Here is a 23,429-nt window from a genome sequence, read left to right as displayed (position 1 = left end):
CATATGTAAACATAAATGAGAATTATCAGTGTAATAAAATATCAGAGTGGAAGTATTCAAAACCATAAAAACAAGTGTTAATTATTTAAGTATTAAACTACTGGATTATTGTTTCTGATGCATTTAAATGCAAACAGCATTTAACAGCTGCAGCTATGACTGACTGACTCCCTCGTGAGTGACTTCATTTGCTGTACAATAATTTCACGCTGTGGTTATGGTAAAGCATGAAAAACACGACATCTATCATTGCTGCTACACAAACAAAAAAAATAAGTTGATTAAATGGACAGCCATGAAGTTGATGCAGCGCCATCATCTGGCAGTGAGTTTTTTTTTTCTGTTTTTTTTCACTCGTTCCTTCAAGCTGCCGTGTCGTGACCCAGATCTTGGATTTTGAATATGAACAGAAAGACGGCGTCTCAACATTCCCGTGACAGACAAATCAAAACCACACAAAAGTTGGATGCAGATGAGAATGCCGTGCCTCCGCTCTGAGTCACAACTCTTCCTTCTTGACCTGCGTAATGAAGCAGACGAGGGCTGCTATCAAACTCCTAATCTGGACTAATAATTTAATTTAATATTTTACAGGAAACAGAGAGAGGTAAATTGGGAAATTAAGTTAACATTCATAGTCGTGTATCAATAACGGCTTTGTGCGATGTGATAGTTTGCCCGCACGTGATAGTCATGGAGGCCTGCCCTCTCAAAACAAATGTTTGGTGTTAAAATTAGAAGGGAGTCAGACTGGAGAAGGGGAAGACACAACAAAGTGAAAGGAGCCTGTAATTTTTTTATCTATTAAATATACCTGACAACAAAAATTTGTTGCAATAAATGTAACGTAATGACCGATCTCCATGAAGTTTCTATACCTCCTCGTGTTTCCTAAGTCGAGGCATTGAAACAAACAGCGAAGAGGCCGTGTGTCTCCTGCCTGCTGAGCGCTGGTTGGTCAGCTGCTGCTACTGTTGTAATTCGGTTCACATGAGCTGCTGGTAGGTGCCATTTCTATCCACACAGGCAGCAGTCTCATGTCTGAACTTTTTCTAAAGCAGGCGGCCCACCACACCCCACCACAACACACCCACTCACCCACCCACACTCACCAGCTGTCTCCTGTGTCTGTCAGATGCTCCTGTCATCTCTGACCACCTTCCCTCACCTCTGACTGATGTTTTTGCATTTTTCCTCTTTGTTTCCTGGCTCAGTGGACCGATACCTCAACCTGTAAGCTGTGGCTGACATGACTCCAGAAAAGGAAACTAATGGACTTGACAACTTTGCCTTTGCGGTGAGTATACATTTTGCTTCGTTTTCTACAAGGAAAACTGAAACATATGTAATAGATTATTTATCATACTTGTTTTCTGTGTATAGATTTAGAGCGTGCGATGACATGTCCGGCTTTGTCCGTTAGTGCCACAGTGGAAACTTAGATGTAATGTTAAGTTAATTATTACATGGACTAAATAGAAAAGCTTTACAAAGTCGTGTCATGGATACGTACGAATGTACGTGTTTACATTCTTGAGCCTCCATGTGCAAAATGTCATCATTGGTAAGATAAGCAGGCCACTGTTTGGTGAGAGGAACAGAGATTCTTTATTTTTTCGTGTTTGTCCAAGTCTACTCATGTGTAAAATAAACAGGAAAAAGAAGTTTGCTTACACTTAGTTTTCATCCTGCCCCGAAAATGTTGGGATGTCCCTGCACAAGTTAAGCATTAACCCTCATTAACTTACTAGGAAAGTTTGGTCATCTGGATACATGAATAACATGGACAAGCAAACTCTGCCGTTGACGCTTTAATGAGCTTCTCTTGCTAACTTCCTCTAAATGAAGCTGGAGGGGCGCTTCTGTGATCTACCTGACGCCGGAGAAGAGCTGGACCCCTCGGTGGACGAGGACAGCAGCAAGCTAGCGTACTGTGTAACAGACGTCCCTCCCTGGTACCTGTGCATTATTCTCGGCATCCAGGTACGTCAGCAAAGCCGCTCTCGGCCCACAATGAACTCGCGATTTATTTGTTTGTTTTTCCTAATGAGCCTAAGTAGCACGATGCTATATTAGATAAACGTGATCGCAGAGTCACATGAGGACATCAGTTTGATATTTCCTTGGCTTGGTTTTAGGTAAAGTAGTAGAAATGTAAAGTAGAGATGGCCGTTTATTATACGTTTAGATGATATTACTATCTATCTGACCACTTATTATATCCAGCTCCTTTGCCTAATGTAAATGTTTAAATGAATCTCTCTACCGTTGCCCTTTCACAGCACTGTTTGACTGCATTCGGAGGCATCATCGCCATCCCATTAATCCTGTCACAAGGGTTGTGTTTGCAGCACGACAGCCTCACGCAGAGCCACCTCATCAGCACCATCTTCTTCGTTTCCGGCATCTGCACCCTGCTGCAAGTCACCTTCGGCGTAAGGTAAATTAGAATTTTGCGGGACCCTGCTGTGATAAATGCAAGATTGTTTGCCGGATAAAAAATGTATCTGTTGAGACTCTGCCAGGGTCTGTGTGCACTAATGCAATAATCCAGCAGCACATCAGGGGCATTACAGTGGAATTAAGCACGCCCGCTCCCTCTGATTAAACGAGCTGAACAGGTCAACCTTTCAGCTTTTCTTCTTCACCTCGTTTCAACTGTGAGGGCTGGACAAATTAGCGTGCACAACGAACAATGGAATATTTTGCAGAGTTAGCAGACACTGCCTTTGGTGCAGGGATTGCCACAAAAGAGAAGTATGAAGCAGCTTTGATCTTTTTTTTTCTTTTTGAGCTTTGAAATATTTACAAGATTATCAGCTGAGCTTTTGGTCTGTGCTTGCTGCTGCACCACTATGTCGTTTTTACTTCATGGCTACTTAGATATGAAACAACAAGATACAGTTTAATATATCACAATTTAATATCAGTGAAGTGTTGTTTGCATGTTAGATTGGAAAGTCACTACTATCACAGTGAGTTAACAAAAGCTTTCACAGCTGTAGCAGTGACACGTAGGAGAAGTAACGTGATGTCATGCATGATTTATTTATTTATTTTGAAAAACTGTCATCTTTAACCATGTTTTGTAGCTTCGTGCACATGCACACGCTCAGTCTGGCTGATTATTGGTGCCACAGTCGATTTGCCAATGGAATTTCCATCTTATTACGAATGGAATCTAGCTCTTGCTAAATCCACATTCTCCCGGCTTAGCACCAGACCTTCACCAAATACCAGGAAAAACAATCGGCGTGTCTAATGGCTCTTAAACCAAACGAAAACTGTTATCTGTACCCTTCAGGACAATGAAAATGTGTTTTGCACTCTGCACTTCTGCTGTTCCCACAAGTTTTTTGCAAAATTGCGAGAGACTCCTGAGTGTGGAGCAGTTGAAAGTTTCACTTCAGCTACAGTCTGATGCGGATTGCCAGCAGTGAAGAGATTTTCACTAATAAGAGTCACTCTCGTTCTTCACATGGTTTAAATTAACCCTTTGATTGAAAGAAACAGGATTGTAAATACCAGTGGTTTGGAACGTAACTGAGTACATTCATTTTTTTTTCACTGTGTGCAGCTTTATACTTCTACTTTACTTCTAATGGAGAGTAGATGATGTATGACTGTGATATGTGTTTGACTTTTACCCTTACCTGTCTCATGAATCTTTCTTTGCAATCTTTATGTCCAGGTTGCCCATTCTCCAAGGTGGGACATTCACTTTGTTGGCCCCCTCCATGGCAATGCTGTCCATGCCGGAGTGGACCTGTCCTGCCTGGACTCAAAACGCCAGCTTAGTCAACACCTCCTCCACAGACTTCACAGAGGTGTGGCAGAGTCGTATGAGAGCTGTAAGTAACAGGAGCCCGTTTAATGTCTCTGATCACAGCTTTCTTCTCTATGGAACCACAGCTTACACATCTTCATTTTATGCCACGTTTTTAATGATGCAACTACAGCTGCACAATAGTAGTGACTGTTCAATGCCAATGAATGACACGACTGTGTGTGTATATTGCATGCTTGCTTGAACTGCTTGTTCAAGTATTTTACAACATTAGTTACGCTGAACCTTGTGGTAGCCGTGGTTGTTTTGCCCCGGTCGGTGGTTTCCATATATGAATCCACATGAATCCAGTATTCATGAGTTTTTGGTGTGGTGGTAATATAAAAAATGACGGTGGTTTTGGAATATCCATAGTAGGTGGGTAAAACTGCACCTTATTGCAACTTAAAAGTGTAAATACGTGAGATAAGATGCACCCAGTTAGGGTAAATCTGTTGGATGATAGAAGAATAAAGTTAAAATCCTAACTCTCTGTCAACGTGTCCACCTTCAGCTGCAGGGCTCCATCATCGTGGGCTCGCTCTTCCAGGTGTTTGTTGGCTTCTCGGGCCTCATCGGCCTCTTCATGCGCTTCATCGGACCTCTCACCATCGCTCCCACCATCTCTCTCATTGGACTGTCCCTGTTTGACTCAGCCGGTGTCAGTGCTGGGAACCACTGGGGCATATCTGCAATGTGGGTACAAATTCTAAATGCGGCCTTTTTTGGAAACGTGTTACACAATTAATGAGGTTTCAGTTTATTGATTAAATGTGACAGAAACAGACCAGGTCCTGGACTCTAATCTTTAAATTTGCTTCCACCTTTAGCTGGCGTGTGGTCAAGTTTTAGGAAGTATAAACCTTGAAGTTTTAATCTTAAGACAGGGGAGGAAAGCCTATTAGACTTGTTGGGATCCTGATTAATAGCTCTACTTGTTTCAGTTGGATAGAGCTAGACTCAGCAATATTTAACACTTTTTTTGTTCTCTGCCTCACACAGGACCACAGCGCTGATCATCCTGTTCTCACAGTACCTCCGTCACATAACGCTGCCCTTTCCGACTTACAGCAAGGAGAAAAAACTGCACACCACTCGAGTTTATGTCTTTCAGATTCTCCCTGTGCGTAGGAAGAAGTTAAAAGTTTATTCTCAAGACAAAAAGGCAACATTGGTGATTTGTTTTTTTTTTTTTTTTATTTCTTTGCATCATAAGGTCCTGCTCGGGATTACGTTGTCTTGGCTCATCTGTTATATTTTGACCAGCTACAACATACTTCCCTCTGAACCAGAGGAATACGGCTACCTGGCACGCACAGATCTAAAGGGAGATGTTATCGGTCGAGCTCCTTGGTTCACTTTCCCATACCCAGGTAAGATACTGACTTTACAGTATTTGGTACGGGCAGGGTCGTTTCCTGTGTTGACTTGACTTGGTGACATTTTCTGTTTTCTCATGTCTGAATCCAACATCAGGACAATGGGGGATGCCGACTGTGAGCCTGGCAGGGGTGGTTGGCATCTTGGCCGGCGTCATTTCCTCTATGATAGAGTCTGTCGGGGACTACCACGCTTGCGCCAGGTTATCCGGGGCTCCACCACCCCCGAAACATGCTATCAACAGGGGCATTGGTATCGAAGGACTGGGCTGTCTGCTGGCGGGCGCCTGGGGCACGGGAAATGGCACCACTTCATACAGCGAGAATGTTGGGGCCCTTGGGATTACAAAGGTAAGGCCGCCCTCTATGTTTAGGTTACAGGTTATCTGAGGCTATATTATAGAGTGATTACAATTATAGCCCTGAGAGCTAAATGCTAAACTGCAGCCATGGATCAAGGATAACTTAAAAAAAAGCTGGCATCAGTGCACTAAAATGAAAAAAAAAAGTTTACCAAAATGTTTTAAATCTTTTTTTAAATATCAAACTTAGACTGGATTCGAAATTTGTAGTAGAAACGGTTAAAAATGTTTGCAGCCGACAATGGAAAGTGGAAAATGTTTGTTGGGTCACAAGGTATTTCTCTGAGTTTAAATACTTTGAGTTACCATTGGGAAAAAATGCCATACTGAGTGGCCATGCTCTAAAATACCATAGACCAGGGGTTGGCAACCTTCAACACTCAAAGAGCCATTTGGATCCGTTTCCCACAGAAAAGAAAACACTGGGAGCCACAAAACCCCCTTTGAAATCTAAAATGAAGATAACACTGCATATATCGTTTTTACCTCTATGCTAGGCCTATAGTGTATTGCATTTATGAAATGAAATAACTGCTACAGAGAAAACGAAATTGCATTTATGTAACATAACATGTATTTATCCGTAGTTGGCTTACCTGGGGTCGAAAAGTCCAACAAATAGCGGGCTGGGCATGCCGGCGAGTGTCGCACGTCGGCAGTTGTGACGTATATTCTGAGCGACAAAAAATGAAATACATTTTATTTTAATGTTAAAAGATCACCATCAATTCAAATTTAGAATTATATTTAAAAAACTAACGCACTAAAATAAAAATACATTATTTATCTGTTTATTCTTTCCTACTCTCATGTTCCCACCTTCGCGGAGCAGTTGGCATGGCAACTTGTCGTGATCACGATGCCACATCCTGTTTCTATAGCAACAAATAACTAAATAAGACGAAACTTACCAGAAAAAAATGACACTTGAATATGCATCACTAACTGCCTAAAATTACTGAAACCACCACTGAAATAAAATTATTTGACGTTTACTTTAGTGTTTAGTGGGGCTTATTACATATACTGCAGTCAGACACCAGGGGAAGCTCTACTTGCTTTGGCTTTAGAAAAGTAAATGTAAGTACAGAAAACACAAGAGACTAAATGCTGCACAGTTAAAGCCAAACATTTTTTCTTAGGGTTTCTTGGTCACCAAGACAAGAATGAATGTGTCCGTATCACGACTCCCTATGAAGCATTTTATTAGTCTGTCTTTGTCCTATATTACAATACTTACTTATAAGTATTTTAAGAGTAAATTTCATGTCCTTGTTGAAGCCCGTGCAAAAAAACTGCAGTTCATCGAGTGGCCACTTGAGGCTCCAAAAGGGACCAAATGTTAAAAAGCCCAACTTTACAGCAATATTAAACATGTTTACAGCCTGGTACAAAAAATGACTTTGGTCTCAATAGTTTACTTCACTTTTCATGACGACTGTACGGGGGGTGAAACTCATTTGATTATTTTTGATTAAGGTTTAAAATTCTGGGCGTTCCCGCTCTGAGTGACATTCATTAGCTTGAGCTAACAGGTAGAGTTGGGTGGGCTGGTCTTAAAATCCGACACAACGCCCCATTTCCATATTTGGAATATGGAGTGTGGGCGGAGTAAAGCTCATCCAACATGTCAACCACTGGCTCCACCCACTTCGGGCTTCATTTTAGAGGTCCAGAATGGGTTTGTCCATAGTCTAGTAGTATATCTGTATCTATGGATCACCCCTTAAACTGATACTTTTTACAGGTTGGCAGTCGCATGGTGATCGTGGCCAGTGGAGTGCTGATGGTTGTCATGGGTGTATTTGGTAAAGTGGGCGCTATATTCACCACTATCCCATCACCTGTGATGGGAGGAATGTTCATGGTTATGTTTGGCGTCATCTCTGCAGCAGGAGTTTCTAATCTGCAGGTAAACACAATACAGTCTCAACCACTGATGCCACATTTCCTTGTTTACAGAAACTTACATGTTTTGTGTGTGTGATCTTGTCACATTTTCAGTACGCAAATATGAATTCGTCTCGGAACATCTTTATATTCGGGTTCTCCATGTTCTCCGGGCTGGTCATTCCAAACTGGATATTAAAGAACCCCAAAGCAATTAATACAAGTGAGTGAATACGTTTTTTTTTACATATATATAAATGTTCAGTGTTTTTAGAAAAACACAGCTGTTCTACCACTTTATAATTTAAACAAAAGTTTAACTATTTAGCCTTTCTTTTCGTGTGCAGATGTTGTAGAACTTGACCAGATGTTGCAAGTTCTTCTGACAACAAGCATGTTCGTCGGAGGCTTCTTTGGCTTCATACTGGACAACACTATTCCAGGTACTCCAGCTTAAAATGTACATGTACAATGTATCCTTCTGTAACTGTGATATTAAGATCAAGATCAGATATGAAGTCGGTATGTTGGTCCAGTGATCCAGCAGAAACTGTAAAGCGAAAAGTCCTAAGGCTCATGTACTACCAAGCGCCCGTAAATAAAATGCAGCTGAGTGTCAGATGAGTGTCTGTGACTGCATCATAAGAAAAACACTGCATCGAGGACGGAAATTACCATGAAACATGAGAGAATATTTCAAGAGTTTACAACAAACAAACTGACAGAAAATAGCAGGAAGTCTTGTTTTAACGCATTTCGCACACGTCCACAGGATCGAAGCATGAACGGGGCCTCCTAGCCTGGAACAAGGCTCACGAGGATGTCACCAGCAACCCACTGGAGAGCGGGGAAGTCTACAACCTTCCCTTTGGTATCAGCTCGTACTTATCTTCTTCCTCCTGGCTCAGGTACATACCTTTCTGTCCCCCTGGTACGCCCAGCACAATGGATGGATGTGGAACAGACACTAATTCGCTGGAGCCTAAGCTACCCCTGGGAAACCCGGAGCCTGCACAGATCATCATTGGAGTCGGTCTGTGAGTGGTGCACTCGCTCCGGCCTGCCGTATTTGGGATTTTCCAAAAACGATACCAACAAAGGCAGCTCAGTTTGGACCCATAGGCGTCCTATATTAAATTCACCACCTAACAACATGGTGCACAGAGTGACATTTACAATTCCTGATTATGCATTGGTACGTGAACCAGTAGGGAGGTAGTTGTAGTCAAACTTTTGTATATTAACGATACACCGAGGATACACATATGGCAAATACTGTGCATATGTTCTTGAACATTATATTGATACTGAATATACTCTGTCTTTGGTTTAAAGCTTGATGTGTCATAAGATTTCCTCATGTTGTTACTGTCAGAATGCAATCATACCCAGGTGCTAGTGAACAAACATTGAAAAGACAGGTGAATGTACGTAAATTCAACATTCGACATATGCATACTGTAGATCCACATGTATATATAAAGTACCTCATGTTTGAATGGATTTTTGCCTATATTTTAAAGTGCCAATGAACTATTTGCACAATTTGCCAATGTACTATTGTGCTGATATGCCAGTGTGCTGTGATTAGTTGATTGTTCCAGTGGCCTGAACAGACAACACCAGTAGTTCAAGAACTGAAGCTGGCAGTGCTGCAAGTGAAGTAAAACTGCAAGGAGATAGTTGAGACATGAAATTTATTAAAAGCGTTTAACTGGACACAATATTCATATAGACTCTCAAGTTCTTTAACTCTCATCGGGAAATTGCAAACTCTAAAATTCCATAAAATACACCTACAAAACAACTTCTTTTTTTCTCAGCTATCACCGGGATTATATTGGCATATAGTTGACACGTAGAGTATGTGATTTCATTGAGGCTTTAAAATTGGTTTCATTATCTATGTCACTTTCCCTCCTTGTGCTGTCAGTTTGTGTCAAGATTTCTCTCCATGACTTCTTGCTGTATACAAATTGCAATTTTGCCTCAATGCACAAATCAGGATGACTTTTTTCTTATGTGCATATAAAAACTATACATGAAACCACTGTGAAGCATCACCAGTGTTGTCAGTTTTCCAATGTCAGATCCTTCTTGATGGCTTTGTACAAGCTAACGAACGACTCCGCCCACGCCGCTCTTTGGTGTTCAGCAGTGGAATCAACCATCTTCTGGGACACATACACCAAGGTCAAGAGGATACGTTCGAAATCGTCCTGGTGCAGGTGACCAGTGTGATTCGAAAGGTCAGATACAAGCTTATATATGTCTGTTAGCTCCATGGGAATGACCTCCTCGCAGATGACGTCCAGCATTCTCGTCTTCTGGAGCGAAGCCAGTTCGGCGTCTTCCACTGAAAATCCACCACTGGCGTCAAAATGTACGCCGGCCAACAGGATCTATGTGGTGAAAAGACAAGAAAAATGTGTTACATCATCTTCTGTTAGACTTACAGACAGAAAATACTTCTAAATATTTTAGTTTCACCTCAAACAATAGATTAGCATCGTTGAAGGAGCTGTGGAAGGTGGGGACCGGCCCTCTTTTTATTCTGCTTACAGCTGGGAACAAGGCTAATGGATAAAGAGAAACAGAAAGTGAAAACAGTAGAAAAACAAGACTAGTTTCATTACACATTTCCAGATTTGGACCCAAAAGGCTCCATGCGAGGTCCATTTGCCCCACTGCGGGACATGCTTCAGTTAATCTATGGCTTGCGCTGTGCCTTTTAAAGTCTGCGATCTCTGACCTTACAGATGAATTCTATCAGCAGACAATGAGACGTGACCTCAAACTTCAAAGGGGAGCAGGGGAATCAAACACATGGATTATACAACAAGCTCCAGATGATTCCAGCGCGCAGTGTATGAGCTTGGAAATCCAGCCTCGCTTCCACATCACTCCTTAAGATTATAGCATAGACCATGATATCAACCGTAACGAAAACCTTTTCACTTACGTTTTTACGATTATAGCGTCATATCGCTAGCCTAGTAGCATAACTGCCTAAGTCATTTTTGGAAAACATGAAAAAACACAATGTTTAGCAATCACACTGATATGTTTATTGATAACAGGTAGGCAGTTATGGTATCAGGCTAACAATATGCTTTGCTTTTCCCTGAATACTGAATACACTAACACTTACTTATTAAGATTGCAGTGTACCAGGAAATTAAAGTTGTCCTTTGCCTTGCTAATTATAATCATGCACCACAATGCTTAGGAGTGCGCTTGTAATTACTAAGTGGCTGTGACTGAGGGAAATATCACGTTGTAATAGAAAAAAAAGATGTGATGGAAAAATTTGACCTAATTACAGTGCTACACAAAAGATCAAATGCTAATCCATGCAGAGGAGGCATTTCATTTTTTGCAAGTGAAGGTGATCTACAAACTCAGTCTGACTAAACATCTAAGGATCCTAAATAATATTTCACCCTGTGATTGACTGACCGACGTTTTGATCGTTTTTGATTTGCGAGCGTAGCTGAAAGGTTTAGACTTTCTCAGTTAAACGTATGTAGAAATGTGAACCTGTGGCAGTTTACATTCTACATGGTATGAATGAAAATTTTTAATTTAATAAATCAAAGGCTGAACAAATGAAGCGACAAATTATGAAATTAATAAAGTATAAACACATAAGCACAACAGACAGAAAGTGGAGGCGTCAGGGACTGTAATGCTAACCGAAGAAATCTTAAATGCTTAATGATGAGCTCGCAGAGTGTTTATTATTCATGCTGAGTATCTTTGAGCCAGTTACAGCCACGCAATCATTTTAAGAGAGCGAGGCAAAGAGAGAGGAGTGTGGAAACACGTTTCAGATATTCTTAATAACTAAGGGTCCATTGCCCAACTGCTAGCTCTATTATGTCAGAGTCAACACGTGAAACGAGATAATGAGATTTTAATGGACTTTTGCACAATCAAATCATCCACACACGTTGGTCATAATGTCTCGATAATGACCTCCATTAATCTAAGGCCAGTTAGACTTACACTATTTAATAGGATTGCGTTGCTTTTTTAGTAAGTCATGAGAAAACAGGTAAATCTATATTGTAGATTATTATGTCATACATTGATGTCCACATAACATGAACAGATTACCTCACTGGATACTGTACCTTCCTTCAAATATTTGGTACTTGCGAGAGAGCGTTTTCTTTCTACCCGTTATAATTCAAAAGAAATTAATATTACTAAATTTGTTTTATGCGCAGTAATATAAAACAAATGTAATGTACCATGAATATATGGATATGCTCCAACTCTAATAAAGAAAATTATATTATTCTGCTTTTACGTGATGCATTGGAAAAGAATAAATATAAATTTAAAAAATAAATAAATAATTAATTCAACATTTACATGGACAATTTCTATGCATTGCATATTTATTTTAATGCACCATTTGGACTGAACAGCTGCATAGGGTAAGAAGAGAGGCAGATGAAGTGATTCCCCCACATTCTTTGGGGAACATTATGCCCAAAGAATGAGGTCAGCTGACTACCTGAATATACTGAATAACCAGGTCCCTGATGGCATGGGCATATTCCAAGACAACAATAACAGGATTCATGGGACGGGTGGTTCCGGGAGCATGAGACATCATTCTTACACATGCATTAGCCACCGCAGAGTCCAGACGTTAGGTCCACTGAGAATCTTTGGGACGTACTGGAGAAGACTTTGATCAGTGGTCAGACTCTCCTGTCATCATGACAAGGTCTTAGGGAACAATGAATGCAACACTGGTACGTATTCCATCAAACACCACCAGTCCAACTGCTTCTACGTAAAAGCAGCAGTGGCTCGTAAACCAGAGGAGCCAAGTTATATGGTCACCTAGTATTTACTACTACTTCAATGGCACTGCATTTGGAACAAGTACTGAGCTCCTCTGAGCTTTCACGGTGCCGTTTAAATCTCTGCAGGGTAACTTTACAGGCTTGGCAGCTCCATCTGGCACACACACAGGTACAGTAAATGTTTTGAATGTTAGCAATGTGATATAGCCAGAAATCATACAACACCATATCAGTTAACTGCACACACACAAAAAAAAACTCATGTGTTTACCACCTGAATTTTAGAAAGTTTGTGTTCCCTGCTTCTTGCATTCCTGAAATTTGACTTCCTGTCAGTGGAGAATTTTTGTAACCAAACCAAGATTTCTGTTTTTTTTTTACCATCAACTGTTGTACACAAATCATCAGTATGTTTATTGTTTCTGTCTTTTGTGCATTTTCAAAGAAAAGATTCTCATCAAATAGCAAACAGAAATCAAAAGAAGTTGTACATCTTAGCAACACGCTCTTTCAAAACACTTCTATCCCGAACCCACAGTCATAGATAAACGATAAAGTGATATGTGCAGCAACTACAGAGATATTTAACCTGATTAGTTACTGTGTAGATAAGATTCAGTCAGAAACGATTCATCCTTAAAGTTAGAGATACATGCACAAACACATTCTGCCTTAACTTAAATTACTCAATTCATTACAATGCTTCAATCCAAGCCTTACCTTTAGTTCGATATCGTGTGACACCTGTCTTGATGCAGCAGGACAGAAGACCAACTATGAGCATTCTCCAGCGCAGCATGGTGCCCTGATCACTCTCAGTACTCAATGTGTATTTCTGTTGTGTTTCTTTCCTGCCTGTGGCGTAGCAGACTCACATGACTCTGTACTACACACGTTCTTCATCACTTGCATTCTGTGACTTTTCAGAAATGCGCCTGTACTCCACCCCCTAATCTTCCTCTCGGATTTTCTTTCTCTCTGTCTCTCGTGTGCAGCATTTGAATGAGGTCATCTGGTTGTCATCAGGTTCGGTGTCTCGTGCTTTGTTCTCTCTCTCTCTCTTTTACAAGGTAAACGTGATATACGTTATATGTGGTATATATATGTTTTGGTCTGTCTTCAGTCTCATCTTCATCACTTGTTTTTTTTTCTCTTCACTTTATCTGAAGTTTTAGTTTACCGTCAAAACCCCAAAATACACTCTTCGTCACATTCATTTAAATTTTTACCATCATTCAGCTGCAACATGCAAACCATATGATCATTTTCAGTACGACTGCTGTGCGCTGTCATTACTCTTGCCACTGCTGTTCACATCTGACCAACATATTTATTGTTGCTTGCTATTAAAAGCTCTTGGAGCACAAAGGATTGTTTACCTTTTTTTTTTTGAGTGGAAAATTGAACGGTTGAGGAAATTATTCTTATGGTCCTCGCGGGGGTGGGGTTGACCCTCCTATGGTTGGAGTAAATGCAACAGTGCCAGGAGGATCACAGGGCAACCAGCTCACTTCTCGGGGGGACAAATGTGGAAAGTTCACACTTCATGACCATTAAAATGAACGTAGCAATTGTTTCTGATCGTGCAATCCACGTAGCCTGAGCTCACGGCCAAAGAAAATCTGCAGAAACCACAAAGAAAAACCTTGTTCACTGCCTGGCGCAGTTTACCTTCTCCACAAGCCCGAGGAATACTTAACAAAGGCACAACCATATAAAACACCTTTTATTTGTTCTAGCACCATCGCAGCGTGAATTAATTCCATCTGGGGATTCGAAACCAGTGCCAATGCGCAAGCGCAGCACATGGCTGTATTCTCTGGATGTTAGTCATGTCCGATGTGTGTCAGTGTCAGAGTCAGAGCGATGTGGCAGTTCTGGTGCTGCGGAGGAATGCAACCGCAGTCTGTGCTGAAGATGGAAAGAGATCTTTGGCTTTCGAGAGAACTCCAAGAACTACAGCTCCGGAGCTTGAACAAACACATTATTCTTTGAACAAGCAAATTAAACGAAAATATTATTCTAGGCTTTGCCCTAATAATTTCCTGTCCTAAATTGGTATAGTTATCGAATGTGTTTAAGGCACTTTGTTAGGACGTGGTTTGTTTTGCGATTCTAAGAAATAATATGGATGGGAGGTCGTCACCTGCTCGGTCAATCCGGGTTCGCAGACACTCAATCTACTATAAATAATAACGCAGTCTCTTCTTACGGAAAAAGCAACCTGGCAGTGTTGAAGGGAATAAAACATTAGGACAGGAAAGCAGGACATGCCTGTGGACTGACAGCAGTTGTTGCATAACAGAGTAGGAAAGTTTCCAGTTGCTCTGCCTGACATGTCACAATGCATTTTTTTAAGTCAGTGACTCCACGTATCAACCAGTGACGGACTGATAAGACTTGCCTGCATTTTCTATGGTAACCAGACAGCACATAAAAAACATACAAATGTAAATTCATATCTGCCGACTGCAGAGACATTTTATTATAATGTCATGCAGTGGTGGCATGTCAGAGTCAGCAAAGCCTTCTCTGCTGGCCTAAACTCAAAATCACTGACTTACATTTTAATATTTTCCCCTTAATCTCTAATAAATTGTTCCCAATAGCCTATTCTTTTCATTTTATGGCTTGCCTGTCTCTCAGCTGTGGTGCTTCTGGCAGTGTAACATGTCAATGGGAGCTTTCAGATGCAGCATATTTCAGCCGTCATGTGTTGCCAGAGTCAAAGAAATCTGCCTGGGCCTTCGAAGTTAAAACAGGCAGCTGAAGCTTGAAATACATTTTAATGAAGCTGTGCCTTTAACCAAGTACATTTCAAGTTCGTATTCTTAGGCCTTGTCTTTGCCGCTCCGCTTAAGCCAAGCTAGCAGATCATGTTCGTTTGCTGCGAGTTGCACAAGCAAATCGTCCCCGTTAACGCTTTGATTTGGTTACAGATCTTCTTGGAACATCATTTTCATGGCAGAATCACAGCGGACTTTGAAGGAGAAGTTGGACATTGTGCGGATAGGTCACCCAATCCTGGAGTTAGCTAGCTAGCCAGGAAAATGGTGTGTTCGCCACTTGGAAACGTGGAACAAACCGCTGGAAAACATGGAAGATCGGCTACTATAAGGCTATACACCGCAATAGCAAAAGTAGATATGACCCCACAAAACTAAAAAGACACTGTAAAGACAGTAGCAATTACTGCTTAATTAGACGAGAGACCTCCATCTTTGATCAGTCACATGATGTTTTCATCGATCTGCACATGTCACACATCGGTAAAACAGCCATTCCGATTAAAAGTAGTGGAACATGTAAACATCAGATCGGAATAGATTACCTCACATGTAAACAGTTGACCTGAAACCTTCAATCGGAATGACAAAAAAGTCTCCATGTTAACCTTGGCTAATGACGCTTCTTCACACACGCATATGTGGCGCTGGGAGTCTCTTGAGTCTCTTGAGAGGAGACTTTTCAAATTATTCTAACTGAGTTTCTTTCTTTAGTAAAGCCGTTCATCTCGCTATATGAGATACCCCTCTACGATGCAACGTCCTGTTTTATTGCATATCTGTATAATGCAGATGGTTTACACAGCGGTGGAATCAAACCAATTGTATTAAGACGTGTTATGAATAAGGTTGGAGGTCATATAAGGCCTATGTGGAAAGTGCATGCGCTCTGTGATCCAAGATTGTGATGACCTAAAATACGACATGTTGCGGTTTTTGTATGACTTTGTGTTCATTTTTTTCTTTTTAGATAGAAGTATTTCCACTATTGCAGATGAAAAACATCTACATCTTCTAACTCCACAGATGAGACGTGAGGGAGAGTTTTCTCATGACAGGCTCTTGAGTTATGTTTGTTCGACAGGTGAAACTAATAACATTAATCATGCTGCAATCCATTAAATGTGAAAGTACATACAGCACATGTTGGCTCACTCACATGACTTAGTGCAGCCAAGACAGTCGTCTTGTTATTGTTATTTATTTAAACAGTGTATGCACAAGTATAATGTATACAGCTCCAACCCATCAAATCACAGAACACAGATTGAGACACACAACTAAATATCACAATTTAACATGTAACTTTTTTTTCCCTCTACAACATATAACAAGATAATTTAAAGCAGTTGTAACAAATGACATTCACAGAGCAGTAGTGGGTTACTATTTGGCAGGAACAGCATGAATCCATGGACCCAGTTTAATAATTTGAGTCGATGCTCCAGACTGCTCCAATCAATCCCAGTCTAAATGCTACCTCCTCCCTGTGTTTCCGTGCATCTAAATCCCATTATTGAACACAATCTTAGAGCTGCTTCCAGCACGATGATGCAAAAGAAAAGTCAAACCAAAAAGACTTTATTAACAAGAGGAGTTTGGAATATTCCAATGGCCTTATCCAGTCAGATGATTTGAATATAACAGAACATCTCTGGGGCATAAATGTACAGCATGAATATGCAGCTGACTCTGTAACCCACCATCATCCGACCCGTTCCTGTGTACATCAGAGACTTCTTGTTTGGCTAACTTCACTAAATGACTCCTTACTGTACAGTCATTTTGAATGAATGAATCTTTATTTCAAACAAAACTTAAATAAAAAGTAAAAATCATTTTAGTTTAGTTCTTTATCACTCCCTAAATTATGCACAAGTAATAAAATAATAAACCTTTAATCTTTGACTCTGTGCAAGATCCACACAGCAGTGTGAGCAAAGATATGGTGAGAGGAGATGATCCCTTTAATGTATCCCACAGCAAGGAAGTATTTGCCCAAGAGGGATTTATGTTACGAAACAGTTTGCAAAAAAATCCTATGTTTTTATTCTTGAACATTTGGATGAAACAGATTATGCAGCGAGCAGGATAAAAGAATAAGCCTTACTTTTGGCCCACACTACGGGCCAAAAGTTTGGAAGCAACGTCAAATTTGTACATAAAAGATCATAGTTTGATTGTTATACTTTGCAACAAGATAAAGATTATTACATAAAGAGTAACTTACCAGAAGATATTTTTACTATAATTATCAGGTATTTGAGTTTTTCTTTCTTCAGAGTAACATCCTCTGGCTTTAACAGCAGCAGGGTATATACTGTATGAGGCATCCCTTCCTCAAGGGATATTTGTATGCAAACTCTCAAAAGCCAAAGAGTTAAAGTGAATAATGCAAACTGTGATTTGTTTTTTTGCTTTTGCGTTAAAGTTGTGACTCCTTCTTTTGTTTTGCTCACATTTATTCTGCAATGGTCTGGTAACAATCAATGAACACCTAAAGGTAAATTGAGGAAAATGGTTCACATCAAGCAAGCAAGTTTATCAAAAGCAAAGTCTGATGCAGTAAATATGTCCCAAAATACATATAACTCATGCTGGTATTTCAAGAAAGTCATTGTGAACAGAAACTTGAAGATACTTCCAAACTTTGTAGTGTATGTGCTGTAACTTGCTGCAAATAGTTGTAATAGCTACATTTATTCACTAGGTGGTAGCCTTTGTACACATTAACGTTCCGCTGGTGCAGCCAAACTACACAATGATTGCCAACAAAAATGTTTAGTTCACTTTCTCCTACTTTCTTTAAAAAATGGATAAGAATTTAAAACAGGGAAATGTGTTTTCCTGATGTAAACTTACATATATCATAATTCTGCAGCTTGGGTTTTAGTTGGCCATTTGGTCAACTTCCATTTAACTCAGGAAAGCAGGGCTTTTTATTATTATTTTTTATAAACTTCATTTCAATCCATCAGCATCTTCTCTTCCACAATTTGGAAGATACCGTATACAACATCCACATGCTCTGGGCGGTCGCCATTTCACAGCCTGGTACTGCAGACATCCCAGCCTTTTCACAGACCATCTGTCATCACTATGCGCTCGTATTGTACGCTGCTGTCTCCAGGCCAAACCCGGTTTATGATCCGTTCAGCCACCCTCCTGTTTTTAAAGCGATACTAGCTCCTCATCATTTCTAACTGTTCGGACACTCTCCCTGACGGGTCTTTCTTTCTGTTCGAGGGGAGTGGCAGGAACACTTCACCAGTCCGTCAAACTCAGTGTCCATCTGTTCTTCATAGACACGACTGTAATTTGCTGCCTGGAGAAGTTAAAAATCCCCAGAAACGTGACTTTTTGGGATCGTCTGCATCCAAATTGCAACCCAAAATAACTTGTGGGAACAGAGACTCAGACTCTGGATTCTGGAATGAGCACAATTACCGTACTTTGACAAATGACCTGTGCTTTTTTTTTTTTTTTTTTGAGTTTTTGGGGTTTGAGTTGCAACAAATATCCGCCCCCATGAACACATGAGAACAGCAGCTGCATTGTCTCAGAACGTTGAGAATAAATCCGAGTACTGTGATGGCATTCCTTCCCTTTTGGGTTTTAAGGAGACACAGAGGCAGATTGAACGGGAATGAAAGAAAAAATAGGTTGAACATTGTCTTTGTTGGGAGATAAATAACAGATGGTGGAATTCTGGTGAGTATTCGAAGTATTCTCTTTGTCAGAGGAATAGTTGATTTAGTTTTTCTTCTAATTATATGTTATGTGTGATAACCATGCAGAGTAAAGTGTGTCTGTGTGTGTTTAAGTAACAATCACACAATAGAGGAGCAACACTACAATAAAAGAAAATAGTCAAATAAGAAAATAAACATGCACATTTGCCCACTGTATGCCACTATGAACACTATTAAATTAATACACATATGTATGTATAGCTAGTTAAACCATAGGTCTTCAAAAGGGGGTCTGCAGAGGTACTGCAGGGGGTTCACAAAATCTTTGGTTGATTAGACATTTTTTTTTAATGTTTTTTTCTTTTTAATTTCACCCACAAATTTCTTTGAATACACATGAATCCAACATATTTTAGTAAAGGGATAATGGATAGCTTAATGTATATTTATAAATATCACTAGGCAGACTTTAATATAGAACACATCTAATTCACTACAAGGCCCACAAATAACAAAAAGTACTTAAAATTAGCTTTCAGTATTGTCAGTTCTAAACTTCCATACTTTCAAATGTTTTTTTCAAAAAAAATCAAGTGCAAGTTCTTGTGCCTTACAAACTGTTATTGAAAGATTTCCATCTTAGATTCTCAGCCTGCAGACAGAGACACAGCCTCACACTCTGGAAACATCTGACCTGAATCCTGCTCTTATCTCTGAGGACGACAGATGAGCTGTCTGCAGTGGAGAGGCCTTGAACGCACTTCTCATTGCCCACATTTAGTGCCTTTGAGGCTTCATGAGTATGATTGTGCACTTTTATTAGAACGTGCGTCTGCAAATCCTGCCTAGATCAACCAAGGTCCCTTATTTAAATCCAAGGTCTTATGTGTCTTTGCTCGCATATCCCTCTATCTCCTTGCATTCCTCTTCTTCTTCTTCTTTTTTTTTTACTTCTTTGTGCTTTTGTGCAGCTTTCTGTCATCTGTCTCAACCTTGACGTCGAACGTCTACCTTCGGCTTTCCTCCTCCAGGATCAGAGAGAAAACGTAGAGATGCAGAAAGTTATGCAACATCGCACGCAAAAAAAATCATTTATATTTTAGTACTATTTAGGGAATACTACAGTGTTTCAACCAGAATCCCTTTGAAGCCCGTTTGGTTCCACTTCCTTGTCCTGGCTAAGCTGTAGTAATGGCTCAATAATCCGAGCGAGTGACCGCAGGGCTGTGTTTCATGCTGCAGACTCCTTGCAGTTCAAGGCCATTACCTCAGCTATAACTGCGGGTCCTGCTGGGAGCTGTGAACGAGGACTGCATCCCACCTCGCTGGGCCCGACCGGAAATCATTCCTTTAATTATTTTCTCGTTTCTCATAAAAGAAAATGGGACGAAATAAAAGTGAGAAAACACACAGGATGGTAAGTAAACACATTCAGGGCAGTTTTATACATGTGCACGCACACTTTTTATCTGCTTAGATGCCAATAAAAATTAAAAGTATTAAACTAAAGAACCACAGACAAAATACAGTTACTTCCTAGACTGGCCCTAGATTCCTATATCTCCTTTTCAGCCGGTGACACGGAGGTTGGTGTCGGCCTGTTTCCAAGACCGTATGTTGACGTTCAGTCTATGCAGGAATTCATGGTTCCATTTCCCCAGAAACTTAAACCAAGTTCAATGATCGCCTGAATTTTCCTCAGCTACGTCCAGTTGGTTGACAGTTCTGGCTCACCGCGAGCTACAACAAGAAATATCTGATGGACTGCCAGGTGTTCTAATCCAGACATTCATGGTTCCCCGAAGATGGATCCCACTGACTTTTTACGCACTACCACCGTGAGATTTACAGTTATGACTTTGAGTAAAATATCTCAGTGACTAATAAGTGAATTGTCTTGTAAAGGGATCAGAAAGATATGGCATTGTTGTTGCCTAGTGTTAAGTGGTACTTAGCTGGTAGCTAACATAACATACAGAGAATATAATTATCAGCAGTCCATGTGTGACAGATGCCATCAAGCACCTGCTTCCTGTATTCAAATGCTGTGGTCATGCGCCTCATTACACACCTGGTCGAAATTTTTTAACTCCATATCAATACGTATCACAACTCCATTTGAATCAACAGTACTTACTGCAGTGTTTGGGGTTTTGCCCCCTACTCTATCCATTCCAAAACATAAAAAAGTAGATTTTTACTTTATTGGCTTTACATCTAATACTAATGTGACATGAAAATCACCCTCCCGCCCTTCCTACTTTTCCTGGTTCAAAGAAATACTATATTTTGTTAAAGTGGAGAAAATAAGATGTACGATAAATCGTTCGCTTGCTAAAGTTGATAAAACTCAGGGTCTTTCTATGTACTCATGGACAGTTTGGCTCCTACTATCCCAGAGTGACTGCTTCTTTTTTTGTACATACTGTATATATGTGAATGTATGTCTGTCCTTATCTAACTTTGGATGACCAGTGCGAATGTTTGTATACTAAGTATTTGCACTTGGATTTTCGTATATGGTTCCTAACTTTATGCTATTTACTTTTATTTTCACAATGCTGCGGCTGGAGGTAAGCCTGTCTGGTTGTTATTGCTTTTCAAAAATTCAATGAACAAATTTGAGAAGAAAAAATATATATATCAGCACTAGCAGCTCAAATACAGCCTCCCAGCTGCTAGCAGAGCGTTATAGTTGTATTACCTTAATCTTTAACTGTGTGAGTTCGACAGAGCATTGCATGAAATGTGTAACAAGCACATTCTAACACTGACACTGGGCTTTCAAAAGCTTTTAGTTTGGACCTGCTTACGTGGGAATACAGGTTGAAGCGCGAAAGCCAAGCACGAAATAATTTTAAGCCGGCACACTTGGGAAATAAATGCGAAATGATAGTTTTCCCAGCCGTGCTCTTGGCGCTGATGCTCCATGCCGGAGTGGGTGGTACGCATCAGGGAAGCTAAGCCTAAAAAAAAATACAAAACAAAACAAAAAAAAAAAAAAGTGGACTAGAAGTGTGCTGTTACAGTGAACAGGAACATGTTGAGGCGCGGTGCTCAGGGAAGACGAGATCAAGGTTAGTTGTAGGTGATTGATGGTGTTGCCTGCAGCGCTGTCATTGAGTAATTGACCTGGAGTCATGTGAGTTGTTAGGATTGAATAAAGCATCTGTAATAAAATCATGGAGCCGGACAGCGCTAAATCCAGCTCTAATGCAGCAAGAGTGATGAGGTTGCTGCTGCGCTGGTGCTGTCATGTCCCTGTGTGTGGGCATCCTGGTCCCGGATTTCAGTGGGAGACACTGAGAAAAATATTCTCTAATAATTGATTTAATGTTGCAGGTAAGATGTAGATTTAATTTTCCATGGACTTTTTATATATCATCGGATGACACTGAAGAAAAGCAGATGCTAATACACTGTTGCCCATTAGGTTGGAATAATTTTGCTTTCACACACATTCCTTATTTCTGTTTATATAAATCACATTATCACAAACATTTCACAAGAATATGTAAAGAAAAAATATTTTATTCCAACTTTAAAGGCAACAGTGTACTTCTTCCCCAAAATAATGAATATATATGAGTGAATACATGTATATATATTCAATTGCCTGTTAAGACAAATAGCTCATCAGTTATAAGTAATATATAGTTAATTTTTCAGATCTCAATCCATTAGAGCACCTTTGGGATGTGGTGGAATGGGACATTTGGGATGAGCAGCGGACAAATCTGCAGGAGTTGTGCGATTCTATCATGTAAATATGGATCAAAATCTCTGAGGAATGTTTCCAACAGCTTGCTGAAAGTATGCCACAAAGAGTTAAGGCAGTTCTGAAGGCAAAAGCGTGTCCAACCTTTTACTAGCAAGGTGTACCTAATAAAGTGGCCAGTGAGTGTATATTCTAAACGTTGGACTCATCAAAGTGATGTAAAAAGAGGTCTTGCCAGTTTTGTTGCAGAAGTTCCCAGAAATGTTAGTCACTTGTAGGGTGCTTTGCTTTAACTCTTCTGTCCAGTTCATCACAAACCAGCTCCGTGGGGTTAAAGTCTAGAGACTGGGCCAAGGTCCACTCCATGTTTTCAAACTTTCCATCTTGTTTTTATCCTGAGGTAGTTCTGTTAGAGCTTGGACTCATGTTTTGGGTCATTATCTTGCTGTAGGATGAAGCCCTGACCAACTATACCAGAGGAAACTGCGTGCTGTCGTAAAACTTTTGACCAGTAGTGTGTGTGTGTGTGTGTGCGTGTGTGTGTGTGTGTGTATAGATATATGTTCAGCTCAAACTTGCTAACAAAGACTCATGGGAATCCCAAACTGTGCATCAGACCATTTTATAGATCAGGAAAAATCTATAGTGTCACGGAATCAGAACAAAAACAAAGATTTTCAAGGTACATGACTAAGGATGACAATGCTGCCCTTGACTGTGACTACGCTGGCGGCCTTGTGGCAGGAAACAATGAATTACTGAAATTATTTAATTCCTTTATCACATGCAACACAGCGTGAATCAAAACAAGATTTCTGTCTACGGGAATACAGAGTGGGTGGGTGGGTGACTCACTCGCTCCCTTTGCGGTCTGACCACTAGCTGTGTAACGCACTAAAAGGAGTAGTTTGGTTTGCTTTCTGGGCAGGTATTTAGTTCTTTGGTGTACTTAC

The 23,429-nt window shown here is 40.4% G+C and overlaps 2 protein-coding genes across 2 annotated transcripts; one reads left to right on the top strand and one right to left on the bottom strand.

Annotated features, from left to right (window-relative positions):
• The first annotated feature begins 1,097 nt into the window (after window positions 1-1,097).
• Window positions 1,098-9,508, top strand: slc23a4 (solute carrier family 23 member 4). The gene is made up of 12 exons (XM_047596249.1): window positions 1,098-1,297; window positions 1,849-1,983; window positions 2,283-2,440; window positions 3,692-3,851; window positions 4,341-4,522; window positions 4,829-4,949; window positions 5,043-5,199; window positions 5,303-5,556; window positions 7,315-7,479; window positions 7,572-7,680; window positions 7,805-7,900; window positions 8,230-9,508. The coding sequence occupies exons 1-12, from the start codon at window positions 1,250-1,252 to the stop codon at window positions 8,496-8,498; spliced, it is 1,854 nt and encodes a 617-aa protein (XP_047452205.1). The 5' UTR covers window positions 1,098-1,249; the 3' UTR covers window positions 8,499-9,508.
• Window positions 9,138-13,180, bottom strand: LOC125014826 (protein FAM180A-like). The gene is made up of 3 exons (XM_047596264.1): window positions 13,001-13,180; window positions 9,948-10,033; window positions 9,138-9,859 (listed from the first exon to the last, which is right to left on the bottom strand). Exons 1-3 carry the CDS (start codon window positions 13,077-13,079, stop codon window positions 9,530-9,532), a joined length of 495 nt encoding a protein of 164 aa, XP_047452220.1. The 5' UTR covers window positions 13,080-13,180; the 3' UTR covers window positions 9,138-9,529.
• Window positions 13,181-23,429: the final 10,249 nt, after the last annotated feature.

This window comes from Mugil cephalus, chromosome 10 (assembly GCF_022458985.1).
Source record: "Mugil cephalus isolate CIBA_MC_2020 chromosome 10, CIBA_Mcephalus_1.1, whole genome shotgun sequence".
NCBI classification, from domain to species: domain Eukaryota; kingdom Metazoa; phylum Chordata; class Actinopteri; order Mugiliformes; family Mugilidae; genus Mugil; species Mugil cephalus.
Note: the sequence above shows the minus strand (reverse complement) of the source record. Positions and strands in the feature narration are given on the sequence as shown.

Excerpts from the sequence above, each read along its gene's own strand:
- slc23a4 (XM_047596249.1), top strand. The coding sequence starts at position 1,250 with ATGACTCCAGAAAAGGAAACTAATGGACTTGACAACTTTGCCTTTGCG. Across the intron at positions 2,441-3,691 it reads CAAGTCACCTTCGGCGTAAG|GTTGCCCATTCTCCAAGGTG; the intron begins GTAAATTAGAAT and ends CTTTATGTCCAG. Across the intron at positions 7,901-8,229 it reads ACTGGACAACACTATTCCAG|GATCGAAGCATGAACGGGGC; the intron begins GTACTCCAGCTT and ends ACACGTCCACAG.
- LOC125014826 (XM_047596264.1), bottom strand. The coding sequence starts at position 13,079 with ATGCTGCGCTGGAGAATGCTCATAGTTGGTCTTCTGTCCTGCTGCATC. Across the intron at positions 10,034-13,000 it reads CACACGATATCGAACTAAAG|CCTTGTTCCCAGCTGTAAGC; the intron begins GTAAGGCTTGGA and ends TTTATCCATTAG. Across the intron at positions 9,860-9,947 it reads ATGCTAATCTATTGTTTGAG|ATCCTGTTGGCCGGCGTACA; the intron begins GTGAAACTAAAA and ends TTCACCACATAG.